Raw genomic sequence first — 20,843 nt, forward strand, 5'->3', positions numbered from 1 at the left:
AAAATGAAGTCTGATAAGGTATATCCTTAGACCCTAGCACGTACTATGCACAACCCAAGGGCACCAAGAGGAAGAACTTGACTCTTCTCCAGGGGAAGTCCAAAGGAATATTTTTATCATACATTCTTCTCTTGGCCATCATTCAAGTCCTGGACAGAACTCCTGTCCTCCTTTTTCCTCCCTCCACATCTTATACCTTTGATATTAGCCACCTACATTGTCTCTGTTCATGCAGAGTGTCGGACACAGTGAGGGTGGTGTGTAGAGGTGAGTTCTTAAAACCACTTACATCTCAGGCTCCAGTGCATCGTGCTGCATGCATCCTAAGAGTACTCTGAAATTGATTACATGAATGAATGAGCTAATGAATGAACAAGTGACAATAGTGATTACAGTACAAGAGGTTTAACTGCAAAACTGTATTTCCTTCTGGTATTTTTTTTTCTCCATCATGGTTTTGAGCAGGAGATCCAGAGTGATGATTAAGACTATGTGTGTTAAACCCAACTGCTGACTCCAAACCCTGTCTCTGCCTCAATTAACAGGTTAGACTTGGACAAGTTATGTAAACCTCTGAGGCATGCTTAGGACATTTATAGAATGGGAATTTTATTACCACCTGACCCCATTAGAAGAACTAACTCACATAGAGCACTTAGCAGCAAACCTGGCAAATGACATTTGACTTAAATATGAGTACTCATTAACACGTCCTGGCATATTCCCCCTTGCATGGACTTTGTATATTATATCTTAGTATTTATCAGTTAAGACTCCTTGAGGTTAAATGACGAAAGGGGAGTGTGAATGTTCTCAGATTTGAAAGAAGATAAAGACTAGGGCTGTCACAGTTAATCCAAGGACTGGGCTTTCCCTGAGTCCTGGGCATCTGGCAATGATAGGAACTAAAAGATGACCTAGTCCTGCAAGCTCTTTCCACAGCTATAGCCTCCAGTGCTAATGAGACCCCTACACAACTTTCCATAGATGCTGCCTCTCCCCACTTAACTGTTTTAAAGTCATTCCTTGGCTCTTGAAGCTCATCAGCAAGTGGCAAACAGGGCAGTAATTAGACCCTCTGGTGAGCCCTGCACTGGTGATCTGAATAATTCAGAACATTGGTGATGGGGAAGATAAAGGCTAAAATAGAACATGTCCCTGTTTAATAGCTAAATAACTGATCATCCAACTAGAGGCAAAGAACAAGGCATAGCCCAGGACAAAGGACCCCCACTGTGCCTTGAAATACCAGGGGAATTGTGTCCTCAGAGGATCAAGTGGTATTTTACTCCAACGTCTGTTCAAGATCCATGCCAACCCCACCTTGGACATCAACTTCCAGACTAATTTGTATCTCTGTCCTGTCTCATGAACACCTTTAACAGTCTTCTCTCTCGTAGCCTCTGGGTTCAGTCTTGCTATTTCTAAAGTTTTTCCTTTAGATGGCTGTTTCTTTCACCAAGGGATGTTGATATTTTAGGATCATGTTGTCTTATTTAATAAGATGATCTTATCCACCATGGCCTCCAGCACTGGAAGATGCTCTCTTTTGGGAGGTTGCCCCTGATTTTATTTACCTGAGAGTCTGGACTATGGGCAAGTAGTTGATTAATATTATTGATCAAGGATCTTCCAGACTTAGAAGTCTTTGACCTTATCCAGTACTGGGATTGTGATTTCAAAATAAATGGCAAATGGTAAGTCCCAAGGCATAAGGTCGTTCTAAAGTGAAGAGGCAAAGCACCACAATGTCTTTGACTTTAGTGTGGAGAAGGAAGGAATGCCTGGAGAAGGATGAGGTTGAGTTGTCTCCCGTGGTATTTTAGCCACTTACCGTCTCTGGACTAGACTAGACTGCAGAAGGCATTCCAATGTTTGAGAAACATCTGCTTGTGCCTTCTGACAGCCCTATTCTGCTCTGGGTGCTGTCACAGGAGGTCACTGATGCAAAGATAGCCATATACTGGGAGAAGAGATGTTTGCTTTATAACTCCCATGTCATTGGTTTGTTCAGAAATTTGGATCCTGAGTTTTTCCATCAGTGTTCACAGGCCAACTTAATGGTAGCATTCTGAATGAGGAATCCTTTGCAACTCAAAAAATGTCCATTAAATCCATGCTAGTATCACTATACAGAGAAATTAGCCTTTGCCTGAACAAACTTAATCCAGGTTCTACTTACCCATAAAGAGGAATTTATGGACTGGTTTACTTATGTTCAAGACTTTCAAGGGGGTCTTTTTATGACTGTGTAATTTATGTGATGATATGACAAGAGCCAGGAGAAACTCATGATGGGACAATTGAAAAATAAAAGTTTCTCTCCCCTTAGGTATGCCATGATTGTCCACAGGGACATAGCTTTGAAAAAGGTATTTGGGCTTCTTCCCACTCAGATGCGAAGAGATTAACCATCTACTGATTACACTTATTTTAAAATTTGTTAACATTTTGATTTATGGCAAAGGTATTTCTATTGCTATCTAAAATCCAAGTGTGGTATTGTAATTTGATTCTCAGCAATGATCTTCGAAGGGACATGTGCTTAAAGAAAAGTGGCAGTTTTACTACGAGGTATAACCAGGCAGCTGGTCTAGAAATTGCCAGGGCAGGACAGGGCTCATATGTTTCCTGAATTTGATTCTTCTTTCAATATTGTGTGAAACTCTGTGATAAGATGTAACAGTTAGGCCAATAATTGTCAACTGGGTCAACCCCAGCCCAGGGAGCATTTAGCAATGTTTGGAGATATTTTCAATGATCATGCACTGGAGGTGCAGCAGGGGATGTTTAGTGCATCTAATAAAAATGTACTAATCAAAACATCATGTGATACACAGGGCAGCTTCCTACAAAAAAGAATTATCTAGTCCAAAATGTAAATAGTGCCAACATGAAGAAACCCTGCCTGACAACTTCCCACATCTCTGTGGAACTCCCACAAACAGAATTACCTCCTGTGTCTTCCCTGCTTCTTTCTCACTTCTCCCCCACCCCCAACAACCCACCCATACTTTTGAAAGAAACCAGTGAAAATAAGTCTTGAAATATCATTAAGAAATGGCTTTATGTGAAGTAAAGAAGGAAGAAAGATGGAGACAGAGGAAGTGAAATTCAAAAGAAAAGAGAGAAGAGAAGGAAGGAGTTTTAAAGTAATTATGCTAAAGAAACATAAAATCCTTGGGATAAAGGATATCTAACAGAACATAATTTATACCACCTTGGGAACTAACTTAAATGATTATAACCAGGAAGTTAAAAACAGTATATATGAAATAAAAGGACCTCATCATAACCTATAGTTGGAAATATTCAATGTTTTCCTTGGGCTTTAAGTCAAAAATGCATGTATGCTCTTCTTGAAACACTCCTATCAACCCAGTATTCACGGTATGGGCTTCATTAAAATCATGAAAGCAACCACAAAAGAGGATTCCCGTTCTCAAGATAATTTTAGATCCCATGATTTTTCCAAACATTCCAACTTGCCCAATTTTCAACTTATCTTTAAATTCAACACAATGAATCCAAACCAAAAGCTTTGTTATTTTATACTTTATTTGAGAAGAGACCCTACATAAACTATGTCAGGAAGATACAGGTCTACACAATTTCATCAATCAATAAATGGAGTCGTTAACATAACACTGAAGATATGATACTATGAGGAAGACAGACATATGGCAAGGAGTATTTACAACTCTCACATATGATATATTTATATTGGAGATGGATATATACATATATATATACACGTACATGTGCATATACATACATATGTCGATACATACACACACATATATACATATATATGTATAAAATGTTTTTAAACAAAAACCAAGAAAAGAGTTCACCTTCTTGTAGTAATTAACCATTTGAAAGTGAAGAATGGTTGGTTTTCATTAGTTTTAAGGTGTTAAACCTCTGTCCCCACATGGAACTCCAACACCTATAGATTCCAATGAAGACACGTTTGCCTTGAGATGGAAGTGTGAGGTGAAGAATGGGGTGACAGTAGGAGGCTGAGAGTGAAGGACATGCACAATGGGAGAAATGGCCTTTGGTGATACCATTAAATCATCCTTTTGTATTAAACATAAATTATTAATACAGTTTAAAAAAATAATTTTCTGTTTTCTTTTGAGGTTGAGGTGGAAGGAAGGGTGGGATAAGGAATAGAGAAAGGGTGGGCACTTGCCTTTTCAGCACATCCCTTAACATCAACTGAGAACACATTCCCTCTACCCTGGGGCCATCTTGCCAAGTTACTTCCCTCCAGTCCCCGCATAAAAGACACATCCTGTAAGATTTTTTACTTGGAACATGAATGTCTCTTTTAAAGACAAATGTAGTCATTAACTGCATTGATTCTCCAAGACTTGCCAGAATGCAATAAAGTTAGCATAGTCAATGGATTCATTTGTCATAAAGGAAGAGAATGGAAAGATGGCACATCAAGGGAGTGGTATTATTAGTTAAACCTAGTTTTACTAAAACCATAGTCACTATATTAAAAAACTTTGGGATCCAAATGTTGGGAATCTGGCATAATTAACACTTTCCAGTGGTCTGGAGGGAAAAACAAGCATCGCAAAGGAGTATTTCTATTGTAAAATAAAACTGATGAATAATCAATTGAGATTAAAATAAACTACATAAGATCTGTCCAGGTCTTCACCAGTTAATCAGGACTTGGCAATACTGTATCCATTGCTAAACTTTTCCCAAGCCAATCTGCATTGTTGTTGTTGTTTCTCCCCTACACTCAGCGAGCAGATTAGTTTGGCCCCAGAACAGTTGGGCACCCAAAACTCATGTCCCATATTCAACACCCACCATTGTTCACCAGTTGCCATAATCCAACTAACCCTTCAGATTGCCAATATATTTATACAGACATTGGGAAACACACACAAACACATAGAATCAGACAAGATATAATCACTTTACAGATATTTAGTACAGAAAGCTTAGGGGCAGGGGATGGAAATCAGTCACTATGGCACCCAAACTTCATTTGCAAAATTCCTGTCGGAGAACATAATATCCTACTAGTGCACTGAAGTAGGTACCATCTGATTTACCAGGTATTGAAAGTTTGCTGCACAACATCAGCCTAAAGATAAAGGGACATGTAATGTCCAGTAGGAAACAAATCAGTGTATATCATTTACACGGCAATAAATCCTTCATTTCCCTTGAAATAAGATATGTAAAGTAGCACTTAGTTTAATACAAGTTTTGTTCTGCTTTAGACCTAGCTGTAAAAAGCCATTCATGCAAAAAATTACCTCCAGTTTTAGCTGGATGTTTAAAGGACACTTCTCCTGAAAACAAGTCCCTTTCACTTAGGGAAGGGAAAAAATTCCACTTGGGACAGTCAGTGCTGACTGAGAGTGGAAAATACAAGACTTTGGTGTTTGTAGGGCATTCGCCTTAAAAACCCAGAAAGCACTGAGCTTGCCTCTAAAGAGGCAGAGGGCTTCTAGAAGTACCCTTGAAATTTTTAGGAATTTTTCAGCAAAGTACTGAGAACCTTTATAGAATTTAACAAGAGGGTCTGTTCCCTCCCGTGGCTTCTATTGGCATCACCTGTACTTCTAAAGGTGCCTGCTCTAAACCTTCAGACTCAAACCACCTTTCCATTTGTCAGTGGATTATTTGTTCCATGAATGGTGAGTTTGTAACTCTTCTCTGTTCTAAAATTTCTGTTATGAAGCTCTTTTATAGCTGTTGGTCCTTTCTGAACATAGCCTTTCTAAACTAAGACTATCCATTGATTTAAATGTAAAACAAAGCTCCCCCATTCCAAAGGACTCTAACAGAGAATTTTTGACCCTGCCCACCCCATCTTCAGACAAATAACCTAGAGAAACTTATGCTGTGTCCACTTCTGCATGACAAATATGACCACCAGAATGGGAGGACAAGCAATGGAGAGAAACTGGCTCCTCCCCAGACCCACTCCAAGGTTAAAAGTCACAGTTACTTGATCTTTTGACACCTGGCTTGGCCAGCTTCTCCCACCTCATATATCCTTAAAGGGAGCCCCCTTTGGTCTTCTATCACTAAATAGTATGAATTATAATAGGCAACCATTGGGGGAGGAAGGAAGAAAGAGGGTATTGTGGAGTGTTCAGAACCTTGAATAATCCAGAGGCAGCCAAAATTGAGTTTATCTAACACATGTGAAGTAGAAGACAGCATTTAAGATGAAAGCTTCAGTAAATGTCTTGCCTTCTCAGTACAGGACCCATCCTGACATGAGTGGCAGGATGCGACCAATTAGATAAGAAAATGTTGCTCCTAAAATGATAGTTGTGTATCATTGTGCTGTGTGAAAACTGGTCAGTCACAAAGCAGAGTGACATGTGCTTCTGCTACCGTCATTTTTTCAGTACTGCACTTTAATCTGGCCCAGAAAAAGCCACAAGGGCCAACTTGCAATCTTGCAGTGATTGTTTAAGGCAAAAAATTGTTGCTGAGCAGCATTCAGAGTTTTTAAAATGGATGTTGTGATTCAAAGCAATAAACCTTTGAAAGTTTCCAAAATGCCTAAGAAGGGCATCACTGGGTCCCACTCCACCCTCAAAGTTCATAGCTTCCACTCAAGCACATGAAATATTACCTCCATATTCACACTGAGTCAAACATAAAAAGCATGAAGAAAATTTTTAAAAGAAAGCAATTTCCAATAAGCACTCCCCCATTTGGGAGTTTACAAGTCAAGGGTGTCTAATGAATATTTTTTGTAGGGGAATGACTGTCGCAAAGTATCCCCTCCACTGATATCTAAGTGTGTTCCCAGTCTTCTGAGCCAAGAGAAGTGAGCATGTTAGTCCAAACCCTACTATTTGTACCAAGTAAAGAACACGACAAAAACAGCTAACCCAGGCCTGGGGGTATGGTGGGGGGTTGTGGAAATGAAAGCTATTCCAGGATTGGGAATAAATAAAATATGTAAGTACCTGAACTTAAGAATAAAACCTTCCATGTAAAGGAAAAGTCTTCCTTTCCCTATCTGGAAACTCAAATCAGTATAGCAGACTTTGGTTCAATTGAAGGAGGTATCTGCTGTCCCTGGTGCTGAAAACAGAAACTCAAGAATTACGAAGAATTTTCATTCCAGGATGGATGAAGCCAGAAACTAGTTACTAAGCTGAAAAATTTATTAATTTTTTTAGCAGAAGCTGACCTTTAGTGACAGGCCTCAAAACATATGCCAAAAGTCTCTTTTATTTGTATCATTTCATAAAAATAGCTCTGAAACTACTCTATGGGGCAGAATTAATAATGCATTGTTAAAATACTGATAAGGTAGCTCAATCAAACCACATCTCTGTTCAGGCTCTATGGCATAGCCCTTTGCATGAATCAAGAGCCATATGCCCTTGGAAGAGAAGCCTCTAATCAGATGAAGCATTAGAGTCTGCAGACACTATGTACTAATTTCTCTTTCCTGATATAAATTGCAGATGTGGGATTGATTTGGTTTGCTATGGTCAAAAGTCTCTGAAGGAACTGTTTGGATAAAACTTTACCTTGTACTGAAGCATGGGCTTTTGAATTCATCTCCAACCCTAATTTTTCTGTCATATTCTGACAAATTGAGCAGAGTTTTTACTGTGCTCACGAGAAAGTCTAAACTCATAAATAATATTTCTTACCTGATTCCAACCCCCTCAGACACACACACATACACACCACAATCTCAAAAAAAGTAAAACTGTCTTTTGAAGCAATCCAATTCTTCTGTGAACAGTACACAAATCTTTGCCAGAGAGAACTTTCCTCTCACACCCAAAATGAGAATTTTCTTGCCCTAGCTTGCTATCTTTTTATTTTGACAATTCCCTTGTGCAAACCCACCAGGGTACATAACCATAACCAAGAAGGTCCTTGATGCTGTGGGGTATGAGAAAAATAACAGGGGTCATTTTGAATTGCCTCCAACTCCAATGGGCTTAGGGGAGCCTTTGATTTTAGACATGAACTGTAATCAATCTTCTCCAGTCTTGGAAAGGAACTATCCCAATGGCCTCCCAAAAAAGGCTAAACTTTCAGAAAAGAGAAAGAAAACAAGCACTGGAAAAGGTTCCTGTTGTTCCTGTTAATACAGTGGATCAAACTTTCCATACACAGTGAGTTATTTCTCAAATGATACCTCTGAGATTTTTAAATAATCAGTCTTGTGTCAGTGAAGTTGCACAGTGAAACAACTTGTTCAAGGCAGGCCTTGACAGCATTACAAAGCAGCCCAGTCCTTCACATTTAGCAGAATGAATTATGAAACATCGCCCTGAAACAAGTTACCTTCTCCAATTTCACACCATGATTTAAAAACATAACCCAATTTGGAATCTCATTTCAAAGAAAGCTGGGATGCTTTCTGCCTCCTGGACAACTGCAGGGGAAAAATCAGCCAGCCAAGGTCTAGAACAGAGAGGCTACTTTCCTTTATCAGAAAAACAAACATGGAGCCCAAGGTACAAAGAAAAAGGGGAAGCTGTGATAGTGTGAACTTGAGTGAAACAGTTATGGATTTCTCTTGGATTCTGGATATTCCACTTTATTTCTCTCTGAAGTGATCAAAATCCTTTATAGAAATTAAAAACAGCCATTCTGAGCATTTTGTCAGATGTATCACACCTAATGATTGCATGCAATTAAAGGGAGATAACTTGAAATTTCTCACTTGCCTGGTAGTCACCATGCCAAGGTACTTAAAATAGGGGCAGCTGTCACAAACACCTAGGATTTTTTTTGTTTTGTTTTAGGGATTGTAAATGATGTCAGTTCTGTAACCTTGGCGATCTGGCCTCAGGGATAGTCAGGGGTTTCATTTTCAGTCAAAACCATTCTTCAGTGGGAGTCCCACTCACACCTATCTGCTGTTCTCGGGCTATCAGCATTTTCTCTCAGTTCCTTCCATCGTAAGGTTATTTCCCTAGTCTGGATCTAGAATGTTTCAAGATCATTATCACCTCCATGGTCCCTGTGAGATTAGTTTCACCATCCAATTTATACCACAATCTTCATCCTCTCTCATTTTACCAAGCTTTCTGTTGACGTGTACGGAGCCTCATAAAAGCAACAATGAGTGGTAAGGAGCTACATGTACCAAGAGATGCCATTGTGCTCCAAGATATTCAGGGTTCCAAGCCTGAAAATAAAATTACCAACAGTTCTTTTGCAAAGACAGAGCCAAATGTGTAAAATATCACCTTTCTGCTTGTATTTTTAAGACATTTTCCATCACTACTTCTATCATTTTTCAAAGGGAAAAATGATAATGACAAAAACCTGTAGAACTCAGACACCAGCAGGTATTTAAGGAAGGCACTCCCAAAACACAGCATATATCCAAAGCCACCTAACTCCACGCCCAGCCAGACTGTGCAGACTGTGTGGGATACTGGTCACCCAAGGAGTGGGCTCTCCTTACCTGTGAATCCCTAGGTAGCCCACAAAGCACTTTCACAGCTGTGATCTCACCTAGGGTTCATAATAATCCTCTGTGGCAGGCAGGAAGCTGTTAGCTGCGCTCATTTGTAGAAGAAAAAACTGAGGCACAGAGGAAACAATGTCTTTTCCAAAGGTCACTCAGCATAAAACAGGAACTCACAAGACCTCCACCTCCTCGTCCTGTATCCCCACTTACAATCTGTCTTGACGTTTAATCATAGAAAACATTTAAAATAGATTCTGAAGTCTTTTATAAGGAAAAATGTAGGCAAAACAGGTCCTGCCTGGGAGTTGGTACCAGTGGGAGGGGGAAGATACAAGGGAAGGGTGTGGGAGAGTTAATTGATGGATATTATGTACATTTGTGTGTAAGTGGAAAAATGAGACCTGTTGATGCTAGTCCAGGAATGGGGGAGGGGGGCATAGAGGAGAATGGTGGAGGGAGTGAATTCAACTATGATATATTGTAAGAACTTTTATAAATGTCACAATGTACCCCCAGCACAACAATAAGAAGAAGAAATAAATAAATAAGAAGGAAAAGTGAAAGAGATTTAGAAATCTCATTGAAAATATTAGTAGGGATGAAGAAAAGAAATAGTATTAAACTGTCCCCAAAGTTACAAGAAGAAAATGATATTTTTTTAAAGGTGGCTGGGGCAGACATGATGAATTTGTTCTGAATAATAAGTGTGGATGTTTGTGTTTTTCAGAGTCTTTGAAGGGACAGAGTTGAAACATCTCTTAGTACATCATGGTTTGGCAAGTATAACATCTGGTCTCTCAGCTGTTAGGTGAGTCTCTCTCCCTCATTGTTTCCTGGCATGTTAGGTTCAATTCTGTCCTTCAAATATAAACCTTTCCAGTGACATCACTAAGAGATCTCGTTTAATTGTAAAAGTCTCAGGCTGGGCCCTTAGGTCCATGATGCAATTCCAGCTACTTGGGAGGATTGCAATTCAAACCCAGCCTGGTCAAAAAAGTTTGTGAGAGCCCATCTCAACAAACAAGATGTGCATGGTGGTATGTATTTGTAATCCCAGGTATAAGAAATCATAGGATGATCCCAGTATGAAGCAAAAATGTCAGATCCTATCTGAAAAATAACTAAAGCAAAAGTTCTGGAGTACGGCTCAAGTGGCAGAGCTCTTGCCTTATCAAGCGTGAGAGGCCCTGAGTTCAAACCCTAGGACTGCCACAGAAAAAACAATGATTTGTTTTAACCAGTGAAATGCAGCATAAGTAAAAATACAGGACTTTTGAGTCCAGCTGCAAAGAAGCCTTGGTAGCTTCCATTTTTACACATTGCAAATCTCAAACCCTCGTGTTGGAAGTCCAACCAAGCAAGGCCAGTAGTACTATCTGAGACCAACACAAATTACCAACTCACAGAATCAAGAGCCAAATAAATGGTCATCGTTTTAAGCCACTAAGTGTTAGGGTGATTTGTGATGTACCAAAAGTTAACTGATACACCTGCTCAGCTGACTGCATGTGTGTGTCGCACACATGTCTTTACATATTTTGACTTTCTCATCATACAAGATGGAGTTGCTTTTTCTTTACTTTTGATTGCAAAAAATTGATATGAAACAAAACAACACAAGAAGTGTCTCCATTCCTACCCTCAAAGCTTAGCTGCCACTCCAAATCTGTGTCCTTATCATCTCCACTCCATGAAATAGATAAACCTTGGCTGACATACAGAGCTCTTAGTCCACAGAGATACAGTAAGTACACACATGCTCTTAAGGGGCTAGAAACTGAAAAGTTGTAGTTGCAAGTATCTTTAACTGTTGGGAAACATGAGAGAGAAATGTAAAAGAAAACATGTTTGCAGGAAGACTCATCTTCCCTAACCAAGCCAGAAAGATGAGAGGACATCAAAAAGACAGACTGAGGCATATTATAAGCTTGTTGTCCCAGAGTCCCTTGGGCAAAACCAACTGATGGGGCACTAATGAGGAGTTAATCACTTAGTCCACGGAGCTGGAAAGGGACTGAGGGATGGCTGGGAGAGCAGCTTGTTTCTTTCTGCAAAAACCTAGACTAAATCACAAGTGTGGTTGATGCTCAAACTAGGTAAGGGGGAAATGAACCAGTGGGGAATCTCCTTGCCTTTTTAGAGGTGGGGTGGGGAGCAGGGCATACAGAAAGAGTTCAGAGTTTGAAGAGTACCATAAGAGGGTTGCAAGGGCTAACCTGAACACAAGACCAAAATGACTCTCTTCAGAGTTGAGATGTTTAAAAGCTTGCTCTAGAGGGACACTTGATAAGATATAGTAACTGATTAGAATGGTGGATAAGAAAGCCAGCTGCTCACGTTCCACTAAGGATATTCTTACCTTGGCCCATTTAATTATGCACAGTCACCTAGCCAGGTAATACCCACTCCAGACAGCCCCCTTCTGCTTACTTCTAGCCCAATGCTCGTCCCATGCCCCATACTAACCCTTTCACTTCATGTTGCTGTGCAGGTTGGAGTGTTTGAGTTTTATGTGTGACAAACCATTGCCAGCCAAAGACAGGTTCAATAATCTTGAACCAGTTCACATTTATTTTTGCACTTAGAATTTATAATGCCTTTCAGTGGGTATTATTACCCCTCCCCTCAAGAAAATTAATAAATAAAATCTGAACCAAGGTTCAGTTTGGTTTTGGTTTCTGAAAAAAAAAAAAACATAAGTAGCCCTGCCTTTCAATATGAAAATTTTGAGAATCTCAGGATTTTGTTCTCCATCAAAAAAGCTCCAACTTCATAAATGATGCAAAGTACAAAAAGCCAAATGGTGTGTTGATAATAAAAATAGAGGTGAACTGCAGCTAAGAAACCATACACGTGATGTCCTTGAACATGTGGCACACAGGGGTGGATGGAAATGACACAAACAAGACACCATGGTCGGTACACCAATAGAATCACTGAAGCACTGGTGTACATGTGTGTGACTATCTGTCCACATGAATGAGTATATAATATAAATAATTTTAAAATGAATGTAGTTTGTACTCTGTGAGCTTGAGGACCTAGAATAAACACATCACAGATAACTGCTTTTAAATAAAGTCAAGATTGCCTCTGTATGATTGCTACATCACTTCGGAAATCTATTTTACCAGTAGTAAACATGTGTCCTTGGCTGGAAACTTTCCACTGTTCTATGGAAATGTCTAAGAACATATAAGGAGATTCTTATTAGTCATATTAAAGATGAGAGGCAAAGTAGGAAGAATAATTTTAAAGGGAATCCAAATCGGTAAAACTGCAGAGAAATTTGTTTCGGGTAAAGTATTTGAAAATCCTGAGGTAAGTTTTCCAAAATGCCTGTGATCATGTCAAGCAACAATGCAGGGTCTGCAGGTGGCCAAAGCTAAATGGAAGGCCTTTTCTCCAAACTGTGATGCAAGTCATGGCTCAAGTTTGAAGAGAAGTTTCGATCCCCACTTTAGGTTTTCATCCAGTGGTTACGCATCACAGAGTGAGTCACAGGGGGTTTGATTCTTTCTGGAACCTACCATATCTTAAGAAGAGGGCTAACAAGCTACTGCTTAGAAGAAGGCTGCATTGTCTGCCCCACCTAGGAGAAAAAGGAATAGGAGCTGCCTCTCTTGTAAGGACCAAAGGAAATACCTTCACAGAGGACTCCCCTTGTCTATCAAAATCCAACTGCTCCACCTGGCTGCCATCACTCTCTTGTTGCATCTGGGACTCACAACAAGCCATGGAGGACTGAGAGGGTCAGAGCAGGGCTAACTAACTAATTCTTTATAAGCCATTCATTTTGTGCAAATTGGAGTTATGCTCTGCAAAACTGTTTATCATCAACAGAGTGGCTTTCATGTCTTGATTTGCAGTCCCCTCAGGGGAAAACCAGTATGATGACACCCACTGTTGCTCTGACTGAGCACTGTAGTCACTGTAGTCAAAACTCCCTCTCTTAGGCTCGGAGGCCAGCCATAGTCTCTCTGCTCCTGAAAGCTAAAAGTTCATGGACTGTAAGAGCAAGAATGGGGGAAGGGACAGGGGTTTGCTGTCAGTGGGCCACTGAGGGCTTCAGATAGGACTGATGGAGACACACCACATGCATCTCAATGAGGTTTGCAGTAAAATTTCTGCACTGAGGTTAATCTAGATGTCAACATTGTCCAACAGCACTGAAATTACTCCAGGGCAGGGCTCCTTCAGAAGTCTTACTATAACAGTCAATTCCATCCAGCCTGTAGAAAATGAAGGTTTTCTGCTTTGTCTGCTGAATCATTCAGCACAATTTTCTCTCTGTTTGAAGTCCAAACTGTTTGTGGTCCTGGGATTCACCTTGTATTAAGACTTTTAGGAGTTCAAGAAGCTGAATTGCTTGTCCCATAGAAGCAGGAGGATAAGAACCAAAAGGAAAACGCTAAAAGAAGAAAAAAAATGAAAGAAAATTCTCTCTACTGAAATTTACTCTTCTCCTACGGACAGCAGAAATCAAATCACTTGGACCAGGTTTATGTCTTCATCCCAGAGGTAAGTTTGGAGACATCAGGTACATAGCAGGTAGCTGTAAGAGGTGATGGACCATGGATTGATCTTCCGGGAAAAAACTTTGAGTATGTCCTGCCATATAATATATGACAAAATTAGAGGTTTTTAAAATATATATATAACTCACATGAACTATTCTTAAATGCAAGAATAATTACCAGGCTTAGATTGACCATTCATGTTTCTCATTGACTTTTAGGGATACCAGATCCAAAAGAATGTCAAGTGCACAGTGCATATCTGGGCTTTTAATCCAACTTTGGCCTTGCAGAAAGGATGACTAAATTTCTCATTGCCTAAAATGAGAAGAAAACAAATCCTCTCATAGTATAATAAACAAACAACAACAACAAAAAAAACAAGACCTGAGTGCCTAAGGCACTTCTTTGGAAGCAGAAATTCAATAGGCCTTTCCTTGTTTATGTTATCTTGATGTAGTTTCTCTTAGAAACTTCTAGCTTTGTTACCTGGAAATATTTCTTTCATGCTATGTACTGGAACCACGGCACTACACACAAATCAATAGATTCCTGGCTGTTTAGGAAAAATTAACAAAATTTACTGTCCTGTCTCCTCTATATGAAAGAGAAAGTGCCTAGTTCATTGGTTTAAGACATTGTTCCCTACTTCAAATTTCAAGCCAGGACCTGTTTTAAACTTGGAACTTAGTAGTTCGCTAAAAGGGGATGGAATTTTATTAGCTTGGTCAAGAATTCCAAGTACTTTTAAGAAGCCTCTAATCTCCACAGATCTCACACAAAAACTATGTTGGCTGGCACATTGAGAGTTGGGTCAGAGACATTTCTTGTTGTAAAGTATAAATGTTTTATAAGCAAAGAAACTGTGTTTGTGGAAATGCACCAAACAGAATCCCTGTCAGAAGCCAAGAGTCAGGTCCCTAAGGTAGAGTCACCCATGCTCAGAGCAAAAGTCCTAACATCCAGTGCAGTAACAAATATTCACTGCAGTCAGCACATTTGGTCACAGGTGACTTTCCGAAAGAGTGACCAATTATCATTCTCTCAGTTCCATTCCTCCTGGGAGCAAAGGTTCTATCTGCAGTGCTGGCAGCATCATCCCCAAGCAAGGTAGAGTAGAAATGGTTCCTGTGCGGTAATTTATCAGAAAGCCAGGAAGAATGATTTTCAGATGCTCAGATGTTATTTTCAACATAATTTAATTCATGGAGCACCAAATGATCAAGCTTTTACAAGATGATAGATTTCCCATCAGAACCTTTCTGAATGTCTCTGGAACCAGTCCATCTCCGGACTTCTCATCACCAAGAAATGTAAGGTATAAAGAGAACCCCAAATTAGAACCCACTTGCTGACTCTAGCCATTTCCATTAAATACATACATATTAGCACACAACGTACATATGCCTATACTTCCCTTAGGAAGATCCTCCCAGTGATGTTCAAGCAATCCCAAAACATTTTCTAAAGCCTACACTGTTGTTTGAATAATGACACCAAAACCTGGAATTTCCCTTTAAAGCCTTTTAACTATTGGCTGAGACAATTTATTTGGTATTATAGCAGCAGAGACTGGGGACTCATGATCAGTGACTATAGGACTCAAGGTCTTGCCTGAAGATGCTTTGCTTTGCTTTATGGCAAATACCATTGGCTGTTTACCAAACCAAAGCAGACAACAGACATCTCAGGAGTGTTTGAGGGCAGCTCTCTGGATTGCTGGCACATCGGTTCATTCAGGAAACATCTATAGATATTACCAGGCCTTAGACTAAGCAAAGCACTGAGATGACCCAAGTATCCTGCCTGCTCATTGTCTGAACAGCACCTCATCTCCAAGATTATACTGCTGCTTTTTGGTTCGGAAAAGAACAAGGAAATTCATTCCTGAATAGAGAAGGACTTGGGTCAAGAATCTACACCTTCAAGTGCCCTCTTTCTAGTATCTTAGTCTTTCACAATTAGCATTTAAGGTTAAAAATCTCTTGGCTTTTGACCCAGAGTTCAGATTTCAGTAATGGCCTACATGAGAGGTGGTTGGGCCTGTCTCCATATTTTGCAATAGAATCTGCCAATTTTGGGTGTGTGTATCAGTGTTGAATGGCAAAGATGACTCATTGAGGAAGGTCACCTGGTGAAAATCTGTCTGCCTTGAAGAATGCAAACATCTGTCCCTGTCTTGTCTGTCTGGCTCCCTGCTCCAATGGCCCTCAAACCTACCAGTTGCTAAACTTCTTACTGCCTTCTCTATTTCTCTTCTGCCATTGGTAACTTTTCTACCTTTCCCTCTTTACCTTTCATTTTATCTCTTGCTTTTAACAAACAAGGTTTTTTAAAAAGTAGATAAGACTTGAACAGCTTTTTTTTTTTTAACCTGAAATGGACTCTAAGAATATCAATTACATCCTCTTAAGTGTCTCAGGCAAGAAATGTGATCATCTAAAAGATTAGCTGACTTAGTTAATCACCAGGGTAGCTAAGAGCAAAGCCAGGAATTCTGATGGTCTTTCTAATCTACCCTGTATTCTCCTGCATGGCTGACTCAGTTACTCCTGAGTTCAGTGCCATGCAGCCCCAGAAACTGGCTGACAGCTTCTCTGTTGATGTTGGTTTCTGTAGTATTTAGCACCAGAAATACTTGCACTAGTGTATTCCACAAAGTAAGCATCGCCAGAGAACTTTACTGCTGTTCAACTTGTACCCAGAAAGACCAAGGAGCTTTTGCTTCCAGAGGGAAGCCTCTCTCCAGACATAATTTGTGCATGATCTGCTAAGTGGAAGAAGCACCAAGTTCTTTGTCTGTTGACTAGAAGAGGCTTGGTGACCTCCAAGGTCCACTCACAGTTCAGAGATATAATTAGAGGGCAGTGTTTGGTTCATGTCCAAAGCAAAGAAAAACTGGGAGGACTTTGGCCATTGCACCCTGCTCCAAGTTGGACATCCAACAGAAAGTCACTCTTCCTCAGTCCACAAGAGGATGATCAGCCTGGATTTCCTGGAACATCCACCAATGGTCACAATAGAGTTTGCTTCAACTTAAGCTTTCAGAGTCAATCTGGTATAGTCTTTTGAACTATAGATTGTTTGGGGTGGGGGAGGGATGAAAGTAAAGTAGACAGGATTGGTCTCATTATATGATAGGATGTCATTTCAGTACTATTTAACCATATTAGTTCCTTAAAAATAAATAAATAAATAAATAAACTCTTCAATAGTTGCTTTTCTGGTAAATAGGAAGGTTAGGATGGGGAATGAGATCAAATGCTCCCCTGTGGTCTAGTGTAGTTTCAGATACTCCAGACTTTCACTCATTGTGACACAAGTACAAAAGGGGAGAGACTGTCTTATTGGGATCAACCCGGCTCAAGCTTGGTACATCCTGAGGCAGCTGCCTTCTACGTACACAAGACTTAAGGAGGGCTATCCAGGCATTCCAGAGTGACACAGCAACTCAACATCGTTAGAATCTTAGAATTCAAAGCTAGAATGAGGCCAGAGTTTAGCAAGGATCCCTTATTTTGCAGATGGGGAAACAAAGACACAGTGAAGCAAGTCTTACCAGCCCTGTCCCAATACAGGAGGAGTAAGACAGCACTGCACCACACTAGAATACACATTCAGTTTCCACAACCCTATTCTCTGCCTCCTTTATGCTCCATTTTTCTTAACCTGCCAAGGTTAACATGGAAAGATTAACATGTACAGAGTGAAGACAGCAAGGGTAGAAAGAAAGGAGGATCTCTCTCTTTGCCCTGACTCCACCACCCTCTCTCGCGTACTCTTACATACATATCTGCTTATAGCAGACATGGCAAGACATGGTCCCAGTGTCAACATGCAGGCCTGTGGGACTAAGATGAGGGCAAGTTAACAGGTTCAGTCACCTCAGTTCTCCTTGTTCTCTAAGGAATTGCCTTCTTTCCTTTGGCCATGATAACTTGGTGCCCTGAGTTGAAACCCTAGCACATTCTTCATTTTCAATTGTACTCCACCCTCCAACCTACTTCTTCTCCCCTTCTTCTCAGCCCATCAGTGACTAAGAGGTTTTAAAAACACACAGCCAAGAAGATCAAAGCCACCCAGTGTCTGTTTGGGAGAGGAAATGAGAAAAGGGCAGCAACAGGAGCCTTGGGCATCCCTTCTAAGCAAAGACAATTTCCCTCAGCCCCCTCCAGGTCATTCTCTCCCTGAATGCCTTTCCCTTAGTTACCCAGATCAAAACCAGACTCTGCAGTTCCACACCAAGCATTCACAGCCCAAGTGCAGACCAAGGGCCTCAGGGGAATAATAATAGAAGTAATTGCCACAAGGTAACAAAGGGTGTCCTTGAAACAGTCAATCTGAGCGCTTTCCCCAAAAGTCTTCAGGGGCTAGGAATACAGCACAGTGAGAAAACCCATACTGAATTTCCATTATACCCGGCTCTTCTCCCAGTCCAGCTGAGCAGACTTGTTGATCCCTGAATCCCAACCATGGCTACAATCTGAGCACAGCTCTTTTCTATTTGAATAAAAACGTTTGTGAGTCTAAAAAGAAGCAAAACCACAATCACATAATTCAGTCCTAAACCCCACACAGGGATGCCCACACTTCAGCTGCCTTCAGCTGCCCAGAACATCCTGGCTGCACACAGTCCCTTCAGCTGACAGGGAAAGGGGTAAGTCAGAGGCTCCCAGGAGGCTTCAGTTAAGAAAAACTCAGTCCATTAGGTAGCTCTGTGCTTGGTGTGGGGTGGCAGGGCCAGGTGCCCTTGGAAGGGTACATCCTGTCTTCCCCAGCAGGAGGGCTCAGTGCAGTCAGGCTGTTGGCTTCCACAGACATTTCCTTTTCATGTCTAAGGGAGGACTAGAGATTTGCCCTTTTTGGTCCTTGGCACAGCAGGGAAGGCAGTGATTCCCCTGGTGATGGGGCAGAGGGAGCTGGCCCCAGTCCAGATGCTTCATTCTCACTCCCTGGTTAGAGCTCAGTTCTCATTAAGATGCCAAGTCTGTGGCACTGGCCACTCATTGGACATCTCCCAGAGAAGCTTCAGCCCCTCCCCCCAACCCCAGACCATAAAAGCCATTTCTCAGTCTCTGCCTTTTCACAACAGCTCAAAGGCAGATGCATCAATCCTCCCATGGACTGGAAATATGAGGAGAATGCCAAGGGGCCTGGAGCAGGTGCCAAGTAGATTCTTCCCTGCTGGCTTTTGCCCAAGCTACTGACCCAAGCTTTCACTAAACTTGGATTCCTTCCCTGGCAATGGGGTTCACCCAGGCCCAGGAGGTGGGGTTGGGACCTTGGGGACCAAGATGAGAAACAGAGAGGACCCAGGGGGCATACCTAATAGTGACCAATAAGCAACTAAGTCTTTTGCAATTAGAACCCTGAAGCCTGATGTATCACATTAGCTGACAACAAGAACCTATTTCTTAGCCCCCAAATTTCCCAAGGGCCTGAAAAATGGAAGGTGGGACCAAGGAATCATTCCAATGATGGAACGAGTGGGTGGCAGTGCCTTGTTAGGGTTCAAGTGTCAGCTGTTTTATCTTCTGTGGTTCTGTAAGTCCAGAAAGTCCAGTTCTTCAAATTCAGAGGCTAGAATAGCACACTCCTTTCCCATCTAGTAAGGAGCTGGAGTATGGTTTTCACCCAGAAGGGAAAGGGTCTGTTGTTGCCATGATCTCGTGTTGCTGTTTGTCCAGTGTTTACCCGTAGGTACCATCATTGATTACCAATAGCATATACTATACTTTGTTGAACGGACAAATTAGAAAATTGTCTCGAAGTGCCAGAAAGGAGGAAAGGAGTAGAGGCAAACGTCAGGACAGATGTGAGGCATTCCCAAGGGCCCTGAACTGCCGGTGTCATTGCCTTCCTGAGCACAGTGGATGCGGTCTGCGCATGCGCCTGTGCAGCCGTGTGCGCGCACCACCCTGGCTCCTCCTGTCCCAAAGCGAAGATTGTCTGTCTGCCAGGTCAAGGTCTTCTGCCCAGAAACTCCAGAGCTGAAGAAGCGTGGGCCACAGCTTTCCTCAAGGGAATTTCATTTGCGTTCATAGTAACAGTTAAGATTTTCTGAGTTCTTTCAGTCTTACGGTTGTCTGGATCAGCAGCTTCTCTCTTTATAGAGAAGCTATTTCTCTGTAGATATAGATAGATAGCTAGATATATAAATATATATATGTGTGTGTGTGTCAAACTGCCTTACAAGGTTTTTTTTTCTTTCTTTCTTTTTTTTCTTCAGTGTTGTATGTGTAGCAGGCACTTGAGTTTATATGAAGATGTTCGCTTCAGTCAAAGATGAAAGAAAGGAGTTGTGAGGTGGTAAAGGAAGAAGTGAGGCAGGGAGAGAGGAGTATAAATTCTTAAACAGCAGCCACCACTAGCCGAGAATGTCCAGATAGATTGGGGTGGCCTTCCCCAGTGCATGGAGGATTTTGTAGATCTCCTTAATGTTCAGTCGCTGCTGTGGTTCCCTCTGCCAGCACCCCAGCATGACATCATATACTTCTTTGGGGCAGACTCGGGGCCTCTCCAAGACACGACCTTGGGTAATACATTCGATGACCTGCAAGAGTGGGGAAAAAAACAAGGAAGTTACATCAAAAACTCAGCCTTGGCTTTGAGGCTCCTGCCCAGAAAAACGCAACAACTTCATTGATTAGCTTCAGTGTAGAGCCAAGGTAGCCACAAGCACAGACTGGAGGCTGGGCAGGAGGCAGCCCTGACTCTCTTGTCTGCCTGTGCGTAGGTTATGGGGGCAGTGAACTCACAGGCTGCTGCCCCAGGCCCACATTGACATTGACTCCTCAGTATATTCTTCCATTTTACGTCAGTCTTCTGCAGTCCTCAATCTCACCTGGATTGACTAACTTGCATCCATTTTTTTA

General features: G+C 41.3%; 1 protein-coding gene across 5 annotated transcripts in view; it reads right to left on the reverse strand.

Annotated features, from left to right (window-relative positions):
- Window positions 1-3,540: 3,540 nt before the first annotated feature.
- Ntrk3 (neurotrophic receptor tyrosine kinase 3) overlaps window positions 3,541-20,843 on the reverse strand; it is a 378,049-nt gene continuing 360,746 nt past the window's right edge. For 3 of the 5 annotated variants that reach the window (XM_074061740.1, XM_074061746.1, XM_074061743.1), the window contains 2 exons: window positions 14,149-20,521; window positions 3,541-14,062 (listed from right to left, as the gene is read on the reverse strand). In XM_074061740.1, coding sequence (XP_073917841.1) covers window positions 20,336-20,521 — 186 coding nt within the window. In that variant the 3' untranslated portion in view covers window positions 3,541-14,062; window positions 14,149-20,335. Of the gene's footprint in view, window positions 20,522-20,843 lie in introns of all 5 variants that reach the window. The other 2 variants (XM_074061742.1, XM_074061741.1) reach the window with 2 other exon arrangements.

This window comes from Castor canadensis, chromosome 19 (genome assembly GCF_047511655.1).
Source record: "Castor canadensis chromosome 19, mCasCan1.hap1v2, whole genome shotgun sequence".
NCBI classification, from domain to species: domain Eukaryota; kingdom Metazoa; phylum Chordata; class Mammalia; order Rodentia; family Castoridae; genus Castor; species Castor canadensis.